This window comes from Psittacula echo (genome assembly GCF_963264785.1).
Source record: "Psittacula echo genome assembly, chromosome: 14".
NCBI lineage: Eukaryota > Metazoa > Chordata > Aves > Psittaciformes > Psittacidae > Psittacula > Psittacula echo.
Genome location: NC_137750.1, coordinates 3,796,131 through 3,817,026, shown reverse-complemented (window position 1 = coordinate 3,817,026; position 20,896 = coordinate 3,796,131). Strand labels below are relative to the sequence as shown.

General features: G+C 38.5%; 1 protein-coding gene across 6 annotated transcripts in view; it reads right to left on the bottom strand.

The window, feature by feature from the left end:
* Positions 1-20,896, bottom strand: part of HELZ (helicase with zinc finger) — an 87,909-nt gene that overhangs the window by 3,187 nt on the left and 63,826 nt on the right. For all 6 annotated transcript variants that reach the window (XM_080629086.1, XM_080629083.1, XM_080629084.1 and 3 more), the window contains 11 exons: positions 20,593-20,776; positions 19,416-19,644; positions 15,482-15,686; positions 11,233-11,284; positions 10,254-10,447; positions 7,994-8,204; positions 7,429-7,505; positions 6,719-7,283; positions 6,100-6,340; positions 4,449-4,962; positions 1,352-1,604 (listed from right to left, as the gene is read on the bottom strand). In XM_080629086.1, coding sequence (XP_080485212.1) covers positions 1,352-1,604; positions 4,449-4,962; positions 6,100-6,340; positions 6,719-7,283; positions 7,429-7,505; positions 7,994-8,204; positions 10,254-10,447; positions 11,233-11,284; positions 15,482-15,686; positions 19,416-19,644; positions 20,593-20,776 — 2,725 coding nt within the window. The remainder of the gene's footprint in view (positions 1-1,351; positions 1,605-4,448; positions 4,963-6,099; positions 6,341-6,718; positions 7,284-7,428; positions 7,506-7,993; positions 8,205-10,253; positions 10,448-11,232; positions 11,285-15,481; positions 15,687-19,415; positions 19,645-20,592; positions 20,777-20,896) is intronic.

Here is a 20,896-nt window from a genome sequence, read left to right as displayed (position 1 = left end):
TTAGTCACAAACATGTTCTCAACCTTTACATTAAAGCAAGGAGATGTGGTACCACCTGATCCCAACATAATCTTGTTAGGGCTCCTGAGCAACTATCAGATAACCCACAGAGTCTAGAGAGCAACTGCAGAGATGGGTGTCACTCTTGATGACATGTATCATGCATTCAGCAAACTTGATTATCAGTGAAAATACAGACTGAAGGAGGTGCCTTGAACGTGAAGTTTGAACTTAACCCAGAAGATGCTGCCCTAAATATGGTTTTGTAAAATAACATTTGCACACTTTGGCAATGAAAATGCACGAGGAACTTAACTCTTGTGTGCTGTTGCTGATAGAAGCAGCATTTTCTCATTCATTCTACAATGCATGTTTCTACTTCACAATTACTACACTATGAAATTACAAGATGTTTCAGGTTTATAAAATTTGACCCAAAGCAATTAGACCTTTAAGGACAATAAACCCAGCTTATAATGATATTTACACATTATTGTTTTTAATATTCACACCAAAGATTGCTCTTTTTTAGTATTATTTTTTAATTATCACTGGAGTTCCTCAAAGCCAAGTCATGGAGAAGAAACTGCACTATGCTGGTAATTTTGTTTTTACAAACATTAAAAATACAGAGAACAGATGAATAGCTGCACTGCTCCAACTCTCTACTTGCAGGTTTTTTTAATCACTGAAAAGTTAATTTAGTTTCCTTCTGCTAAATCAATCAGCACTGCTACTGCCAGCAGGGAAGCCAGGTTCCTGTGTGATTCTTCCATGGTGAGAGTTTAAAATTCATCATTACTTTGATGAAGTACCAGAATTTACTAGAAAATACAATGAGATTACTAATTCAGTTTATGTTCCGTCTCCTCCAGACTGTAATATCAACAAGAAACATCATTTATTCTGGAAACAAATAATTTATCTCGCAAATGAAGCCCACCAGTTACCTTAGCTTCATTTAGCAACAACTGAGTTGCACTTGAAACCACTGTAAGAGAACATGTGGGTTTACTGTAACTCTTGTAAGAAGGCAAGAATCTGTACTGTAGATGAACGCTCAATGGTATTCTTTAGATATCAGCAATGTACTGGAACGTAAACAAGACAGCAAATGAAAATAGGATTACTCTGAGCATACCTTTAACTACTAAAACAAGGAATACTTCAAAAAAATCTTTGCTTAAGTTAGTCTCAGGATTTGAAGAGATGGCAGAAAAGATTTTGTGAAAAGGGGAAAAACCCAACCAAACCAACAACCTTTCCATTCACACTTGCTTATTCCAGCCTAAACAGTCTACTTGATAGAGCAGAGAGAGAAGCAGAAAAGCAAAGATGAGTCTGTACCTACCTAACAACTCCCGGGGTGGAACTGCTCTGTTGGCTCCGTTGCATGGAATGTTTGGGTATGGGGCAGATGAGGAGGAGTTTACCCACAACTCAGGTGATGAATAGTTGAAAGATGACTGGTTACTGTGGTCCTGAAGCTCTTTACACTGACCAAGACTGTCTTGAGGAGTGCTTAATTCTTCAGAACAAGCCTGGACTGAACTAGAGGAAATTCTTCTTTGGTACAACGGCCTGCCTGGTCCTCTTGGTTCATACTGCGAACAAGAAAACAACAAAAAAAAAGGCCTTTTGCTCCTTTTATTCAACTGTGTGTATCAAATACTGGTTTTCCATCCAGTTTTTCCACTGCAATGTCTTATCAAAAAAAAACAAAACCACCTTCTTTGCATTTAGGAAAAAAATCTAATATATTTCAAGTTCCATGTTGTATATTGCAGTCACTGATAATGTATTTTAATCGCACAAAGGAGACACAGAATTTTAAAGGAAGTGCAAAAAGTGTCAGCTGAGATTCCTTAATTCTTATCAACCTTTACATCTCACACTCCTACGTGGGAGATGTATCTCAGTGTGAGGAGGAAGATACCCTGCATTTACCCAGAAGCAAATGAAGCACAGAAACAGAGAGAGCAAGAGAGAACGTTCAATTACAGTGTAGAGAGGAATAAAATGGAGCTTAGTTTCCAAAGGACAAATGAGTGACTTGTATACCAGGATTTGGGGAAGCACCATACATTTGTATGCTGGATTTTGTGTATGTACACACAAAACGAATGATCTGGAGAAGTGTGTGCCCTCAGGAGAAATAGTGCAGAGAATTTTATCTGAAACCACAGAGCTTACTTGTTTCCATAAACCCTGTAGATCGTGCAGATGAAAATGCCAGAAGCTCCATCTATCAACCTGCTGGCTTCAAGAGTTCAGATTTAAGGACTCTAAACTTCTCAAGATTCAAAGCAAATCTGTTGTATTACAGTTTATTTTTGGGAAGAAACACAGTATTTGCTCCCTTCTGCACTGTACTAACAAAAGCACAAATAACAAAGTCATAGTAGTAAATCTATACTTAGTGAAGGAAAAAAGTAAACATCCTAATGAAATGTCCTAAAAAAATTAGCTAACTAAATATGAAATCACTAACTTGCAATGCCCCAATATTGTTATTCTATCTTCCACAAAAAAAACAGGCAGGGGAAAAAAAAGAGTGCATGAAAGAAAACTGTAATATCTCATTATAGCTGCCACACTATCATGATATATGAAGGGAACAGCACTTTGATATCCTGTCACTCTTCTCTCTTGAGGATATCCAACAACAACAACAAAAGTCCGTAAGTTACTGCCTGAATCACACCCAGAAGATGTATGTCTCATTGAGTTTAAGGGGCAATTTGGTAAGCAGCCAGGAAGTTATCAACTGGACACTTGCAAGTATAGGACCACACATTGTAACTTAAGTATTCCCTTTGATATGCAGTTCAAATCTGGTTTGACTAAACACATGCAAGAGCTTTTAAGTATCAAGTTTTATGAATAGTAATTAAGAAAACTCTTTAGTAAAGATACCAAAAGTCATGACATCTCCCCTGACACCTGCCTTATATGAGGGGTTTCTGTTAAAAATACAGCATAGTGTATTCAGACTGTGTATTCAGTCCTACCTACCAGCTGAACTAGCAGTCCTGGAAACTTTACAAGCAAGTCTCTGTCTTGAAACATTTTTACTGGGCTTGGCATTTCTGTCACATGCTTTGAAAGGAAGAAGAAATAAGACCAAAACCGAATTTGTACTAATTATATAAAGGCTCACTCTATTTGCCTTCGGATGGCAGGAGCTGTCACAAACTCTACAGGAATATTTATTAGTTTATTTCTGCTGAAAAGCCATTGTTCTCTTGTCTGGCTGCAGTGACAGCATTAACTGTTGTCACACAGTATTAGATTTTATACAAGGTGGTATGGCTTAATGGACCGAGACATAGAATTTCTATAAAACCAAACCTTACTACAGCTCTGGCTGGGCCTGAGGACTCCAGTGACTTCTCTGGATCTAAGACAGAAATCTGTAAAATGCACTGGAATTAAGTTTTAGTTATTTTGCTCAGGCCCATAAATGAAGTATTTTCTATTTTCACAAGTCCAAAGGCAATTAAATATGTGGGATAGTGATAAGCAGGGATACCCCACAGCTCCTGTAAGAACCTTGACAGAAATGTATCACAGAACAAGTCACTTAACTTGAGGTACCAATATTGGATTACAAGCAGTCAGTGCAAGATTATCTGAGAATATCAATTCTGACATTCCTGGAATACACCCTGGCTTCCAGCATACTCTATGTCTACATGTCATACACTCCTTGGCACTCCAGATTCCAACAGGGATTAAAAACTCCCATCCAGAACGTGACCTGTCCTAGTTTTATGTGCCTGCACAGTCTGCATCCCGTAACACACATCCTTAAAAGTCCCGAACAAAAAAAGATCGAGACGGGTAGAGCCAGCTGTGATGTGGCAGGGTTTGTGCTAGATCTGGATTCATGAAGCACATCTGCATTTCTCTGCACTGATTTCCAGCACTCTGAGACCCCAAATACACAGGACAGCTTTGCACAGAATTAGCTCAGAGTAGTGGGATTTATTAAATCGGGTTTTGTGCCATGCTGAAACAACTGCACTGTTCTGGCCTCAAGCTCTTATGAAAAGCAACTCAAACACAGTTTAATGCTGAGCAACTGTCGGTCTTATAAAGCTGACCTTCCTGAGAGCCATTTCATGAGTTTTCACCCGGGTGGGATGTGATTAATTTGCACTCCAGATAAATGACATGCAGCTAATACAGCAGTGATTGCAAGAAAACTCTGAGTAATGTTCAAAAGGCCAAGACTTCCTGTTTAGTAAAGAAAATGCTTTACCTGCAGTGATGAGAACCACGAACATGTACAGGGTGAACAGAGAAGACACAGAGAAAATTGTTACCTCAGAAATTCCCAGTGTGACCTTTTAACACGCGAGGTATTTTTCATTCATGACCACTTGAACATATTAATTTGATATTAAAATGACACGCCAACTGCAGCTACAGACAAAAATGCCTACCTCTTCTAAGCTGTGGAGCGAAGAAGCAGATACTGCTCGAGATGCGAGTGGATGAAATGGCTCCTGACCGACTGCATGCTGATGATTCTGTATCTGTATAAAAGGGTTTTGTTGCGACCTATGGGGCAATGGAGGTATACCATAATGAAAGCCCTGCCCCATAAGGTGATTCTGCTGTAGGTTAGCATAAGTCCACGATCCATCAGGTTGCAGGTATTTCAAGGGAGATGGGGTTATATGTTCAGATGGCATTGAGAAAGGGGGATTGTATATTTGGGGTAAATGCTGCTGAAATGCTGGGTTATTGGGTATTTCAATGTCTCTGTTGTTTTCAGTGAAGTTAGGGAAGTGACCGCTGTGGTTAGAGTTGCAGGAAGGAGAAGGGAGTGCTGGTGGGCTTCTGGGCTGAACTTGTCTGTATTGCAACAGTCTTGACTGAGGGGGTGGCATTTCAGCTAAGTCCCGACTTTCGCTTTGATCACGGTGTGACAGTTCTCTGAGCAAATCCTGGAATCTGTATTGACAGAACAAACGTATCAAGAAAAAGAACAGATGTTTTGCTGAAATCCCACTCTTTCCGAGGTGGAGAAAACTCAACAGCACAAAACACTGAATTTAAATATACTCGTTTTTGCACTTACTGACCCTAACTTCAAAGGCTTTGGCTGAGCAATCAGAAATTAGGCACAGGAGGATTAATTGGATGAAATACCTACCTCATCTCAAAGTTCTAATAATTCTTGAGATTTCCTTTTCAGTCAGAAGAATCATTTTTTGTTATCTCTTAAGAGGCAACTAAGGATTTCCTGCTTTACTATACAAAGTAAAAGACTTCACATAGTTACAGAAAATTTTAACCCTTCAAAAGGCAAAACCCAGAACAATCAGGGACACTGATCCCTCACTTGGACAACAGACTTCCAAACTGCTTCAAAAGGTCAAGAATATTCAATTCAGCACTCCACAGAGTCAGGTAAGAGAGCATTTAGATGCTTTACTATAACAAATCAGATGGAAAATAAAGCATAGTGGGAGATGACAGTAAACAGAGGCAATTTAAAAGTCCAGCCTTTACAATACACATGATTAAAGCTGATGACCACTGGAACCATTTTTCTGTTTATGTTCAACAGCTTCCTTTCTTGCCCCCTAATGCTTCATCTCAAAGACAAGCATTATTTTTACATCTGCTTTTAAAAGCAAAAGCTTTTTGAAAAGGAAGGAAAGATCAGGTTTTACTGGGGAGCAGTGTCTGTGAAGGGGTTGGATTGTTTCTTTTCAAGCACATAAATCTGAAGCTGCTAATTCAATTTGAGGAATTGGCAACTTTAATAGGCCTTAACTACACTCAGACACCTCTCTTATAAACACAAGGTTGTTACTCTCTATCCATTCCTTACGCCATAAATACAGCACTGAAAAGCTCCACAGAAGTATTTTTTCCACTACAGCTTTACTACCCAATACGCTAACAGAACAACACATAACACACAATAAAAGCATAGTTGTAAGTCAGCCTGTCAGCTACTTTCACCTTCATAATACCAGCAGCAAAAAGCAATACTTTTATGTGTCTTGCACTTATTACAGTGTTACAGCAGTGCCCACTGCTCAATTTTATACAAGCTCTGATGACTCAGTAAACAAATACCTTGAATATGTTGCCTCTGTTTCATCTTCTGTATTACTGGCAAGTTTCCAGTTTGCCCTAACTTGCTGCTGTTGATGCAATCCAATTGGTTGCTGAGGAAGATGTGGTAGATGAGGATGGTGATGGTGTTGATATGGAATAGTGCCTTGACTGAGATAGGCATTATGTTCATTCCATTGCTGTAACCTGGCTTGTTGTTGCTGCCTTATTGTTTCCAAAGCTACATTTCCATGCATACGATCTATAAAAATAGTTTTAAAAACAAAAATTTTATCTACTGCCCCTTTTTAAAGATCTTTATGTCAAAAAAAAAAAAAAAAAAAAAAAGAATACTTTTTATACAGTATATTCCAGGGCCTATTATACTCTAACTGCATTGCAGTGTATAATCTGGTTATTTAAATCATATGGAAAATCATATAAACATGGATCTTCTAATAAAGTGATGAATATTCAAACATGCCTCAAGCAGCAAATTATGCTCAATGACATTACTTATGGAAACTAACCCAACAATGACCCAATTCAGAGCAATATGCCTGAAAAGGTAAATACCTCCTTTATTTTCACTTCAATGTAGTTATAATTGCACACTCTGAATTTAAATAAAGTCACCTACCTAAAGTGTCCCCTAAGGGCATTCCTGATGGATTCTCTTCAATGAAGTTGTTCAAGTGGGTTGGCAGAACAGGGTTGTGCTGGGCAATAGGCCTCAAAGGATTATTGACTTCTTGTAACATAGGTGGGGGGTGTTCTGAAATCACAGCATCTACAGCAGGAGAATGTGGTCGGTGGGGAATGGGATTATTAAAAAAAGATTGGCTGGGGCCTGCCTGGTAAGCAGGGGAAAGCTGCGAAGGTTGTGGAGGCTGCTGATTCAAATGATTATGCTGCTGAACTACCTGGCTTTGCTGGGGTGGCATTTGGTTTTGTTGTTCAGGCAAATGATTTTGTTGTTGACTTAAAAGGTTTTGCTGTTGCTGCAGAGGGTATGGCTGCCTTGGGATCTGTGCCAGGTGCTGGAAGTGGCGATTGGGAACTGTGTACTGTGAGTGGGGTGGGGTGAGATGGAGGTTCAGCTGCCTGGGGTTAAGGTTCTCTTTGCGATGAAATTTAGCATTAGGATAACCAACACTGGAACGGGACTCGGGGCTTCTATTCTGAGAATTTGCTTCTAAGTCAACCTAGAAAAACAGAATGAAAACCCTTGAAACTTCACATTAACAAAAATCAAACAAAAATATGTCAGTAATGAAGAAATTCATTAAAAATAGAGGATATTAAAAACCAAGCAAACCAACCCCACAATCCCAAATAAGACAAACCCACCTGCTTGGATTCTACAGGTTTCTTCTCAGGTGTTCGAATTTTAGTGATTTCAGGCCCAGCAGTGTTTTCACTTTTACCTAAGCACATTCAAGAAATGTATTAGTTTCAATGGAAAATTGATTATTTTGTGTTGCTTTTTTTTCCCAGACACAGGAAAATTTAGACTTATTTGTACAGCATCTACAGCATCATAAACATTTAATACAATTTACACAAATAACACTTTCGCTTTAATCTCTGTGCTTTGTTCATTAATCATCACTAAGTAGTTCTTCCAGCTTAATTGTAAACAACATCAGCAGTAGTTACTACTGGATTGCAGAACAGAGACAGACCAATTATACCCTCAACACCCACCCCCCAAATTTCATTACTTCCTCTTCTTAATCTCACAGTATCTTAGTTATTCTATTTGCAATGGCAAATCACAGGTTATTTCCCTAACTCTGTAGATCCCTCAATGTCACTTGAAAGAAATTAAAGAAAGCCCTTTCCACAATACTCCATTTAACGCACAGACTCCCCCAAACCAAAACCAATTTGCAATGCAATTTCAACAACTAACCGTTTCGATTTTGTTCATGCTGCTCCTTGTCTTGATGCTGAAGCTGTTGCTGTTGTCCTATGTTAACTGGTGAATGATGTCCCAGGCCGTAAGGTATAGGAGACCCACGCCCATGTGCCTGTAACAGGTTCATATTATATGCCATAGCTGCTTGATGAGTAATGATTCGAGGGTCAACTGCAAACCTACCCTGATACCCCGTCCATGGTACCTACATCATTAAAAGAACAAGAACAAAAATGCAATCTGTTAAGGTATGCTACATGAAATAAAGTAACAAGCACACTGATACTAGCTCAGTTTTCCATACATTAGATGACCTGACACACTAATGTAACCACACAAGTACAGATGGTGTGGAAAAGGAGAGCACTAAGGGCAGGCCAAGCAGCAAGGGGCAAAGAGTAAAGGTTCTGGAGGACTACCCTGGGCAAAAAATTGTGTATCAACACTCATTCTTGTTTCTGCAGCCACAGGCACGTAGTGAAGTTAACAGGACTACTGGTAGGATCAAGAGACTGTTAAGAATGACATGGCCACTCCAAAGTGTCTATGCTATGTGACACACATATTGCAGATCACCTTCCTAAATATTTGAAGTAAATTCATTTCCTGAAAGCATGTAAAAGAGTCGGGATTTTTTACAATTTAAAAGTTATTCCTAAAAGGAATGCAAAAGAAGACAGCACTGGATCAAATTAGTTCAATCTCACCCTGTAGGGAATTTATTAAAAGGAGGAAACCACATGAATAAGAGGAGAGTGCAAGGAAAGCAATCATCAACACTCAGGCTGAAAAAGCATCCTTTACTCATGACAGCAGACAACCTCCTCAGGTTTTTACCTTGGATATGGAAACTACCTTAAACAAAGTAAAGAGATCATTTTATCTCACATGAACAAACACATTTTACTTCAGTCCCTACTTGTTTTAAGGGTAACAACTTCCATGCAATTCTTCTTTGAAAATTAGTATTTGCCCTTGAAACGTGCACTTTGAACTTTAGCTTTAGGCTACTGCTGCATCTGTACAATCTCAAATCATCTCCAAGAAGCTTCTTTTCAACAGTAACTATCTCATTAGTACCTTGGTCTTGCCTCTTCATTATTTAAAAATCCATCCTCAGGGAAGGAGAGCTCAAAATACTTTTTAATATATTTCTTTTGATTAGAAATACATTAAAAAAAATATATTAACCTTGGAACAGTAAGACAGAGCTTTCTAAATTACCTTGGTTTGATATTAATAAAAAGTGAGCAAGCATGACAAAGGTACAGCTGCTAGCCTTCTCATTGCATTTAGATTTATCCATCAAATGCAGACTTCTAATAAGCTAGGAAAAAGGGAAATCCCTTGACCTAGCAAAGAAAATATATAGCTGCCAATGACCTGAGACACGCAACTGAAACTAGAGAACCTACAGCAAGTCTCCTATACAGCATCCATAACCTAAATTATAACAGAGGGCTCATAATTATTAATAAAACAAATTCACCATATGCCAACATTTAGTACTGTCTGCATGTGTGGGTTCCATGTCCTTCCCACAGGCTTCAGGAGTTGTGTACGACAGATACATAATACTCCACAATATTCCTTCTGCAGCCTTTGTTCTTTCCTCCCCATTTTCCTCCTGGAATATGTGTGAAGGTTAGAAATAAAGCAGAGGCTGCTCCTTTAACATGTGGAAATTTTAGTGGGATAGTTTTATTTGTAATGCAAAATTCCATACATAAAGGCAGCCTAAAAGACCTGATTAGGGATCTTCACTATGAGGTTCTGGAAGTAGAAAACATTCCACTATGCTTGTTTTTCTTATCACTTCAGACACCTTGCACTGCAGACATCCAAAGCTGGTAATTTTAAACTGTATGAAGCCAATAAAGAGAAACAAGTTCCATTTGAATCACCAGTGTCTCTCCAACAATTAAGAACTGAACTAAGCAATTAATGATTGCTTAGATGGAGGTATCTCAAGTCAGATGAGACAGATTCTACTGGTGTGCCTAAACAGAACTGAGAAAACACCCCAAATTATATGGACAAGAAATTGCTTTTAGGCTGCCTGGAGTTGTTTGTGGAAGAAATGTTTTTAAGTCCTCATTATCTGATCATCCTCTGCATAGTCACTCCTAAAGGCAAGCAAAGCCCACGTATTTGTGGGCTGAAGAAACCTGCAAAATATTCATCAAGTGATTTTGCCATTCATTTTCATACATACAATAACTGAGGGGGAAAAAAACAGGAACTGAATTCTTACAGGCAAAGGCACAGACATGACCATATTTCCTCCATAGACAGCAGGTACATATAGAATACTTGTCCCAGTGTGTGGATCTATCCTTTGAACAGGACTTGGAGATTTCCCCAGATTGGGGTGAGGTCCCAGAGGAGGAGGGGGAGGAGTATATGCTCGGATAGGATTTCCGATTAGAACAGAAGGATTGGGCTGAACTGAAAAGAAAGAAAGAAAATACAAATATATATACATACAAAAACAGAACACGAAGAAGACTATCTATTTCTTTCTTCTCTCATCCTAATAGCATCTATCTTTATAAAGCATGTGTGCAACTCTCTAGCAGCACAGGTCTGGTACATCAAGAGAAAGCATTAATCGAATCCTGTATCTCATTTCAAAAACTTGAAGAGGCAGAAAATACCAGCTGAAATACAGAGAAACAGGTATCTGGTAACTGCAGTAATGAAAAAATGTCCCATTAGATATGCTGACAAAGTAGCTGTTGAACACTGCATCAAGAACTAGAACCATCCTCCTTTAAATTAATACTTTTTCCAATTAATAACAAGATTATTAAGCTGTTGCATGCTACATTGCAGAAGTATGATCAGTAATATCTGGATATATGACAGCACAAGTTCAGAGTACTACATAAAACAATGCATGCAATATAATGTTGTAACTCCTCTAGTGCAAATACACTGGTACAGTATTTTACATGATGAATTTCAAACACAGCCATTCTTAAGAGGCCAACAACCATGCTGCGTTAAGGCTCTGAAGTCAGCGTGCGCACCACCTATAAAGGGACAGCCTCTGAAATACCTAATGTCTAGTTAACAGCCCATAACCTGTTTCCCAAATGCACTCAAGTAGTAAATGGCTTTCAAAGACAGAAGAGGCTAGATACACAATTTATGTCACATAACTATCAACTTCACTGAAGCCAAATCAGTGTGAGCTCAGAGGAACTCCTTCAGTAACAGCAGATTCTTACCAATTCCATCAGGTGGGAAATGGTCATTCTGGTTGTGATGATGGACCTTGCCCTTTAAAGGGAAAAAAAACAATAATAGTAATGCTTTGTATTTTTACATAAACCAAAGCCTTTTATTTCAAGTGAACATTATAATTAAGTACAAACCAGAATTGGAGATATTAGCCCAACATTTTAGTCTTACACATTCGACTCTCCAGCAGTTCCATCACCTGACTATGAATTCACAGTGTTTGACTTTAAATCCCACTAACTCAATTAACCAACAGGTCAGTCATTACCAGTCCTTCTCCAAGGGCTGTTTTCAGATGCACGGAGAGTTACAGCAAGCTGCTTTAGAGTTTCCTATCTCACCATTTTATTTCCTGCTGTCTCACTCATTTTAGGAGCAGCACCCAGTACTAATATAACCCTCAGTATTCCTCTTTCATGGCAGCTCTTACTGGACACATGATGTATTTTCTTCTCCAGGTTTCTGCTCAAGAACCTTGGAGACAAAGCAGCTGCCACCAGTTTCACGCAATTGCTCACCCAGCCTCAACAGACATTGCCTCCCTACCCTTCATGTATCTGCTTCTGAACTTCAGGCCCACAGTGACTGCTCCCTCAAAAGGACATACAGGAGAGTCCTTAGAAAAGGAAGTTAGAAAATAGAGTTATCCCTCCTATATACCCGTGAGTTTACAGCATCAACTAATTAGTTACCATTCATAAACTGTGAGCACATATTCAAATGCGGTATGCTCTTAAGTCTTTTGCAGGATAGGAAGAACTTACTTAATCTGGACCTAAGTACATTCATAAATGTAAAATGAATCTAAAAACCCTTTGATGCTGCAAAACTTTTCTTGCTCAGGAGATAAGTCTAGGCAGTGTTCCAGCAGTCTGAGCAAATTAGTCAGGGTACAAAGACAGGTTGTTTGACAATGTTGACTCATGCATAAACCAGATGAAGATCTGGTCTCTGAATTTTCCTCTCCTTTTAAAAATGAATTATTGAAAACTAAAATAATAATTGCTTTTCATTGTGGTACTGAAACAAAAGAAACCTGTTTATTCACTAAAGAGAGCAAGAGTCTACAAATGTAGGGGAGCTACAAGTCTTAATCATTTTTGGTTAGTACAAGGCATTTCTTCATCTGTTCTGCTGTCAGTTAGCATCAAGCTGTATGTCTAACAAATCTCTGTTCGACCTACCACACTTGTATTTCATGGATGCCATGTTTTTAAAACTGAAACAGCAAATAATTACATGAATTCTTAAGAACAGCTGTCTGTTAAGGAGCTTCAGCATGTAACAGTATCAGATTGGTGAATATAAGTCAACTGGGGTCATTCGTAAATTGGGGAAGGTGCTGGCTTTCTTTTGTCTTTTACTTACATAGTTTTGATGACTGAATGACTCTATAGCAGTCTATTATTAACTTAACCATTATAATTTCTCAAAGATTCCCACACCAAGGTTCATTTCCCCACCCATCTACAAAATACCTAAACCTATACTTAAACTGATGGCAACTGAGAGCACTGGAGTGCTCTCCAAACTGAGATACACAGAGGTTCCCCTAAAAACTTGTTCCACCTTCAGAGCATAAAAAACCACATTACAAGGAGGCACTTCAGGCACACTCAGACCAAGACTTAGGTGACTTCAGGCAGTCAACAGCCCTGTCACTCCTAGGACTCCTCTCTAGTCAACAGGAGATGAGACTATTCTCCAGAGACTTAATCAGACCTGTGGTCCTCACTGAGTGTATAAAATGTTTAGGATGATGCTTCATCCTGATTAAGTGCCTGAATTCAGACCAAAAAGCTGGAGCAGAGATAGTGCTGTAAAATTCAGAGCCTAATTTAGTGCACGCTAACTGCCCTGCGGGAAGCTCTGACTTCAGAAAACTTTGTTTCCACAACATCACCTTTAATAAAGGCTGTGCTCATCCAACTGCTGCTCCTTCCACACTTCCTCCATTCCCAGCCAAGCCACACTAACACAGGTAAAGGCAGATGCCCTGACAGACAGGGCTGCCATGAAGCACAGCAGCCCGCAACTATCCATCTCCACATCAGCTATGTTCTCAGAGACAGGATTGAAAGTTTCTTATTTAAAAAATAAATAGCAAAGAGGTTTTTCATGTCCTTACATTAAAGAGGGGAGATTTAGATTAGAAATTAGGAAGCTCTTTCCTGTGAGGGTGCTGAGGCGCTGGCACAGGGTGCCCAGAGAAGCTGTGGCTGCCCCATCCCTGGCAGTGTTCAAGGCCAGGTTGGACACAGGGGCTTGGAGCAACCTGCTCTGGTGGAAGGTGTCCCTGCCCGTAGCAGGGGGTTGGAGCTGGATGAGCTTTAAGGTCATCCAGTTCAACCACTTGGACCAGTTCAACTGGTCCAACCCAAACCAGGCTGTGATTCTATGATTCTACATGAATCCAAGAGTAATTCTGATGAGTAAGAAGGCACTGTTCTGACAAAATCCCTTTCACTGCACAGATATCCATGCACCACAAAGCACTGTACTGGGGGCTGCTGTCATTTTTTCCACTACAAAATACACCAGCACTAGGTTTTAATTTTTCAGCTTTTAATGTTAAATATTGTACTTGGGAGGTCTAAAATAAGCAAAGCTAACCATCTGCTTTTAGAACTTGAGCAAAGGGAAATGTATTGCTTATCACAGCCATTTTCTGTGTATGAAATATTGAGCATTACCTGCTTGCTTTACTTCTGTTACCGCACATGCTAGCTGAATATTGTATTCAGAGGGAAGGGATGTTATTATAATTACTATATAGATGGTTAAAGCACTTAAGATTTTAGACTGAAAATATAGAGTTGGCAGTTTGAAAGCGCCTCTTTTGACTTCTCCTGCTCAAGTTCTTAGTTTACTAACAAACCAGAAGAAAAATAAACAGAGCAGTCTATTCACAAGCCTCTCACTTCCCCCTTTATTTTTAATGTACTATACCTGTATTTTCAAATACTTTTCTTTCATTTAGGAATCAAAAAATATAAATACTGATGCCTTATTATTAAAGAAAATGCACTCAAAGCTGAAGCACTCATGAAAAATGGGAGTGCAGCAATGGCTTTTTCAAGACAATTCTTTAATTTACCATTTTCTGTAAGCCTACTGTTTTGACACATGACTGGATGCTTTAGAAATCTGGTGTTTGTTTCAGAAAGAAATGCATCTTGATGAAGAAAACCAAATGTTCTCACTTACAAACTCTCTTTTGGGAAAGACTGCCAAAGGGAAAGCTTTCATTTTTGTACTGTTTAAGCTCAAAATGCTGTTGTAAAAATGTCACTTAAATGATACAGCCTGCAACAAAAATGCAAAGCTATGGAAAATACATAGGTTCCTTCCTTTTTGTACAACAGAATACATCACAAGGCTGACAACCTGCATTTTAGTTGCATTTCTAAACCAAAATTAATTGAATTGTAACTCAAATGATTTTGAACTAAACTACAAAGAACCATTAAAATAGAATTAATTACCAGCATATCAACCCCAAAAAAAGCTCCAACATGTAGTGCTCTTTATCATCTTAAGGAAGCTATGTATTTTCATCGCTTCTTTACCTGCTTTTACAAAGCCAGGAAATTTAATCTCTCTGCCCTCTTGATGCTAATGAAATCTGGTCTTCTGAAGGACATTATCGTGAGTTAATCTAGCCAATCTACTCTTTTAAAACATACATTTAATTAAATCCAATAATTGTCTTACATAAGTTCCTAAATTTTAAATGTGATTTTGCTAGATTAAACCACATCACTTTTGGCTGTTAATTTGTTGTTTCCTTATACACCTTGCCACGGTCTGTATCAACCTATTGCTCGTCAGGGTACAGGCAGAGCACAAGCTGAGTGAGATAGAGATTGCTTCTCTTTCAGAGGGTTTCATTTGACTTCTCTAAACACTGAGGCCAAGATCCACGGCTGAAGTTTGTCAGGGTCATTACAACAGTCAATGAACATGCCAGAGTGACCCAAGGGATACGGTTTTAGTAAAGAAACCAGGCTTGAAGAACCCCAAGCTATATTGCTAAATACTGTTTTATAAATGCAAGTCTAGAGCTTTCACTCGAAAATGCTGAGGATCCCCCTGGGATAAGCATTCATATGTGATTGTATTGATGCCAATTTAAAGCAAACAGCTTGTTCTATAAACCTTTTCTATCATTTCTCAAAAGGCATTTCCACATTCACTTCCACTTTCGGACAAAACTCATCATCAATAAAGCCTTACCTTTGGTGGTGACTGCTGCTGTTTGGCAGTATTGGCTGAATGCTGATGCCGAAGAGCTCGCGGGATAAACTCAGGAGCCAGTGGGTTCAACACGTAAGTTTTCTTTAACTCCAAAGCTTCCAGCTGAGCTTTGATCTGTTCAAATGTGATACCGTGGAGACTTTCATTCTCGTGACATAGGGCAATAAACCTTTCCCAAAACTTCCTATGGAAACAATTATTAGAAACAGTAAAAAGGAGTAAGACTTGATGGCTGTTGTAAAAATTAAAACAGAATTAATGTAACTGTGTAGCATTTTTATTTCTCATGTATGCTCATTTACACACCAAGCAACCTGATCCATGCATCTGAACCCCACAGCATAATGCAAAGCTCCCCAGTCATTTAAAAAGGACATTTGGATCTGGACACGCATATCGGATCGCAGCACTGGGTGTGTATCACATAACATTAATGGCATGGACAGGTCTAATTTGGAAGTTTCTCCTAGAAAACCAAAGGCAGGAAACACGATGCTTAAAATTATGGAAAGCGTGCGATTTATGGAATCTATTAAGGCTCAAAGAGTCACAGGGATCATATAGATTCTCATTCCCAGAAATGCCAAAAAGATTCTATGACTTTAGGCAGGTCATTCAACTCCAGTGTCACAAATACCAAAGTTGAGATATACTCTCAAAACTACTGTTGTGAAGCACTTCAGAGTCATGTAAAGACTGATATATCAGGAGTACTCAGAGGGCCTTTGAAATCCTCTGGTGGAAAACAAGTAAAACCTCAAATTTTACATACAGAAGACATTTCAAGCCAGAAATTCAACCACCAAGTGACACATGGTTATCTCTATGTCTGTATCCAACCCTTTGGAGGGTGGAGTGGTTATTTAAACCAGGTAATAAAAGAACATTCCTACCTGCCTCCTTCTGCTTTCTCATGATATTCTATCGCTTATAAAAATCTTTACATTTTTAACACCTACAGCAGGATTTATACAAAACCTTTATACTTATAATGCTTTTGATTATTTTTTAACCTCAAAGAAACTTAGTGAAGTTACTTAAGCCTAAAAGATATTTAAATAAGGTCTGAAGATGCTACTTAAGAAAACCAAAACAAACCAAACAAACCCCCCCAAAACACCTGATTTCTTTCCAAAAAAGTCATCAATAATAAAAGCTACTGAAAAAAAGTATTAAAAAGTAAATTATCTTAAAGTTGTGCTTGACCATAACTCATTCTAGCTGACCCTTCAATCATAATATAAGCAAGCACTATTATTTCCCACAACCTGTAAACTGAGAGATGGCTGCACACTGATTTTAACAGCAGTGTCACATTCGGTTGAATAGCTGGCTTTGTGGGACATAATAAATGTCTTTCTTGCAAGAATACTATAATGTTACTGTTGTATTTAAGAATTCAAAACAGTTTTTCCTACAAGTCCATCTTCCGTCATGATTGTAGAGACACAAGAATTGCTGTTTTAAAATGCAGGATGCAAGATGGCTCTTTTCTGCATCGTGCTGTAAGGCAAATCTACCTTGCAAGGTTTTAAGTGAGGATTAAAAAACAAAATGAAATACTTCACTGGGATGCTTTAATGATGGAACTCCCTCTGATTAATCAATTCAGTCACCAAACCTACTGCCAAAAACCACAAATCCACTGAGACCCATCCACTTTGCTTAAAATGCCCTGAGCAGTCTCTCTACACATGGAGCACTTGTACTGGGGTGTAAGAACAGAGAATAAAACGCTGCTGCTTCTGTCTTACAGTGTGCTCTGGAGTTTAAAGGGAGTGTCTGCCACAACAGCCCTGTCTAGTCTCATTGTAACACACAGAAATGTAATGATTACCCTGGGCATACTTCACAAAGCTCTCGACAACTATCATTACAGAGTCTTGACTCATTTTGACAGGTATTAGAATATTTATAAAATTCAAGTACTCTCTAAACTTTTTTGAGGTCTGCTTTTCCTAACGAAGTGTCACTTCTTGCAGACTTCTCTACTCCTGTTGTACTAAAAAAGAACCATCTTTCTAGCAGCACGCCTGAGCCCCTCCAGCGCTATTTTCAAAGAGTGAATGTTCAATTATTCAGTGAAACGAGACAATGGTGTATTAAAGGGAAAGCTTGAGATACATCTTAATAAAGCTCCAGTGCTCCTTGTTTCTTAATTATCTTTTTGTTTCATAATTTGGGAACAGCTATACATATATAAACAGCTGCTGGCCTTCAAAAGGCAAACTCAATCCCTAAGTGCCAACACTGTAACACATGTACCATGCTGATTGCCTATGCTTTCATTTAGTAAGTTTTTGCATGCCCTATTTTGGATATTTTGAAGGAGCCATACTTGGAGAAACTGCTGAGCTCCCACGTTTGAAAACTGGGTCCCCTTTGGGTATCTAAATTAAAACCTCAACGCTCAGGCTTATGTGAAAATTCAAGAGATTATCTTCCTCACTGGGGCTTAGAGAGAATAAGACATTCTCTGACGAAAGCTGTATTTCGACAGATAGCTGGAGAGCCAGTAATGGTCCTAGGTGCTAACTGAATTAACTAGGGATTAACTAACTCTCTGACTTAGGCAACACCGCACATCCTGAATCCCAGAGTCAGGAAGAGAAGCAAAATTTATCAACTGAGAGTAATTTCTGAGGAAGCAGTAAGAGAAATCTCAGCCAGCACAGCATGGCAACCTCTACAGCTAAGTTATGCATCTCTGCAGAGAAAGCCAATGAACTAGAGACTGCACCAGCAGACTGTAACAGATGCTCATCATTTGTGGATCAAGTGTTTGGGAGGCACAGAGCTTTCTCATCAGTTACTTACATAAACCATGTCTTAAAAAACCAAAGCAGGTAATGGGAAAAGTGAAATAAACCCACAACCATTATTTCTCTTTCAATAAGATGTTAGTAGTCATTTAAAGATCACTTTATTAATGCACGGATACTCTTGATGTGTCCCTAACAGAGAAGAGGTTAAATTCAGGTTATGGTTCATAAATGCAGCAAACAAAGGTTTGGTTTTCATTCGGGGTTTTTCAATTCTAATATTTGAAAACCACATCCATTTTCAACACAGTAGAAGAGCACTGCTCAGGAAAGTGGAACACAACATAGATGTAACAACTGCCTAATATGTATTTTTAGCTTTATTTTAATAATGTAGTCAGTGCAGTGTTTCCTCTCTTCGAGAAATAAGCCTCAGGGTTTATCTCTAATCATCTCAAAATTTCAGCTCTTCCATCAAAAAGGAAACCTTTGAAAAACAAGAACTTGGTATCCTTAACATCAGTGTTTCCATCTCTTAACATTTTTCACATTTCTTCATTTAGGTCTGTAAAAAGCAAATTCATTCAAATCTTAATGGGGTTTTTCCTGGTGTCATAAAGACATATAAAAATGTAACTAGCAGTTTTCAAGTCTTCTACCTTCACATGACTGCCATGATATTCAATCTTAAAATACTACATTACATGTAATTTTTAACTCTATATATTAATTTTATTTATATATGAAATTGTAATAGGTATTGAAAAACAGAAAAACCAAAGCATTTTCAATTGCTTCTTCCCAATAAAAATTAAAGGAACTACAAATATGTTAAAGGCAGTTTATCAATGAGCTGGTGATAGGTCTCTCACACTTTTTCTCTATAGGCTGTTACACATGGTGACACTATGACACTGGATAAGAAGGTAAGGTCAGAACATAACAAGTACAAAATAAAACCAACAAAAAAAGCCAGACTTGGCCACCCACAGAGGATATTAGATGGAATGCAGTTATTTTGAGTGTTTAAATACAGAGTGTCTTATTTGGCACCTAAAAGAACATCCATAACTTTACCAAATCCATCAGCCATAACAAATACATTTTCCAGTATCCTTATCCCTGATGAACTCAGGAACATGTATAAGTACCTGCATCTTCCAATGGAACATAAAGCAATAGGATCGCCCACCACAGCTACTAAGGATTGTGCTCTTGTAATGGCAGTGTTGAGAAGTTTGTAATTGGACAGAAAACCGTAATCCAAGTCTTCTGTTGAATCCTCCAGTAACTGCTCTTTCCTTTTAATTGGTGTTTGCTTATGTTTGCATGTATGCCGTGTTCGTACTGTGCTGAGAAACAAGACTCTGAACTGTTTTCCTAAAATGAAGCAGGAAACAAATACCTGAGATAACAGCAGCTATTTCAGCTAGTAACACAATCAGAGCACTGTACTTGCCAGCCAGACTTCACACCTAGACACTCTGAAGAACTGATAGCTACCCTTCACATGAAGAGTTTTATGCAAGAATAATAAGATTTAAAAATTTTAGAAGATGCACTATAAATAGCATATTCTATTACCAGAATACTTCCCCTTTAAAAGTTATTTTTCATCTTAATCACTGCAGAACTTTCTGCAATGCCGATTATCTTTACAATGTTGCCAGTCAAACAATTATAACTCTGAGACGCATTTATTCTGCCTGAAAAAAGTTCTGGACATTCTTGTTTCATATTTAAGAATTTCTCAACCATACGAATATCTACCATGAAACAACAGAACACCCAACAGGAACTCGCTGTCACTCAGTCACTTGATTATCTTCCTTTGTTTATTACTGACTAAAAGTGCAACCTAGCAACAGGCTATGCCTACACAAAATTCTTGTTATCCATGTGATTCCAGGAACAAATACCAAATATGTGGCCCTCTTTTTACAGTCACAAATGCAAAAAAAATCAGTAAAACATTTTGAGGCTTAAGCCTTTTCACAATTCTATCTGGAGCCGTGTTTTTCCCATTGGGATAAAAGTTTTTACATTTTTCACCCAATCCATTCATTTTTTTTACGTAAGCTTGAACTTAGTTTTGAAGAAAGATAATTCTCACATCCAGGAGTTTATTGCTTTGGTATTCAGTGGTGGAATAACATCTAATCAGCACACTTGCCAGTTTCATTTTGATACATTGGGGTTTATGGGCTATATCACAGCTCTCCTTTTGTTCTGATCGTTTTAAGAGGATTTCAGTACGTCTTACTTAGCTTCACCAGTCACATTTCTCACTTCCTCAGCATATCTTCGAGACACACAACTATTACTTACCCTGAACATTTAGCACTCTCTCCACACTGACATCAGACAGTCTTTTCTTCCGTAGTTCAGCCCGAATTCTGAACACTTGATCAGCATAAGGTGTTACGACACCTATACTGCCGTCATCCAACTTGCCCCAGGCAACAGGCCATTTTCTTCTTAATTCTTCAACACGCTCCACTACCTCAAACACCTTGAAAGAAAGTCAGAATTCTTAAAAGCACGCTCCACTGAAGACTGTTCTTTGACATGGCAAGACAATATGAATTTTAAAGCTCTAGAACATGACACAGTATTACACAGCCTTCCTGAA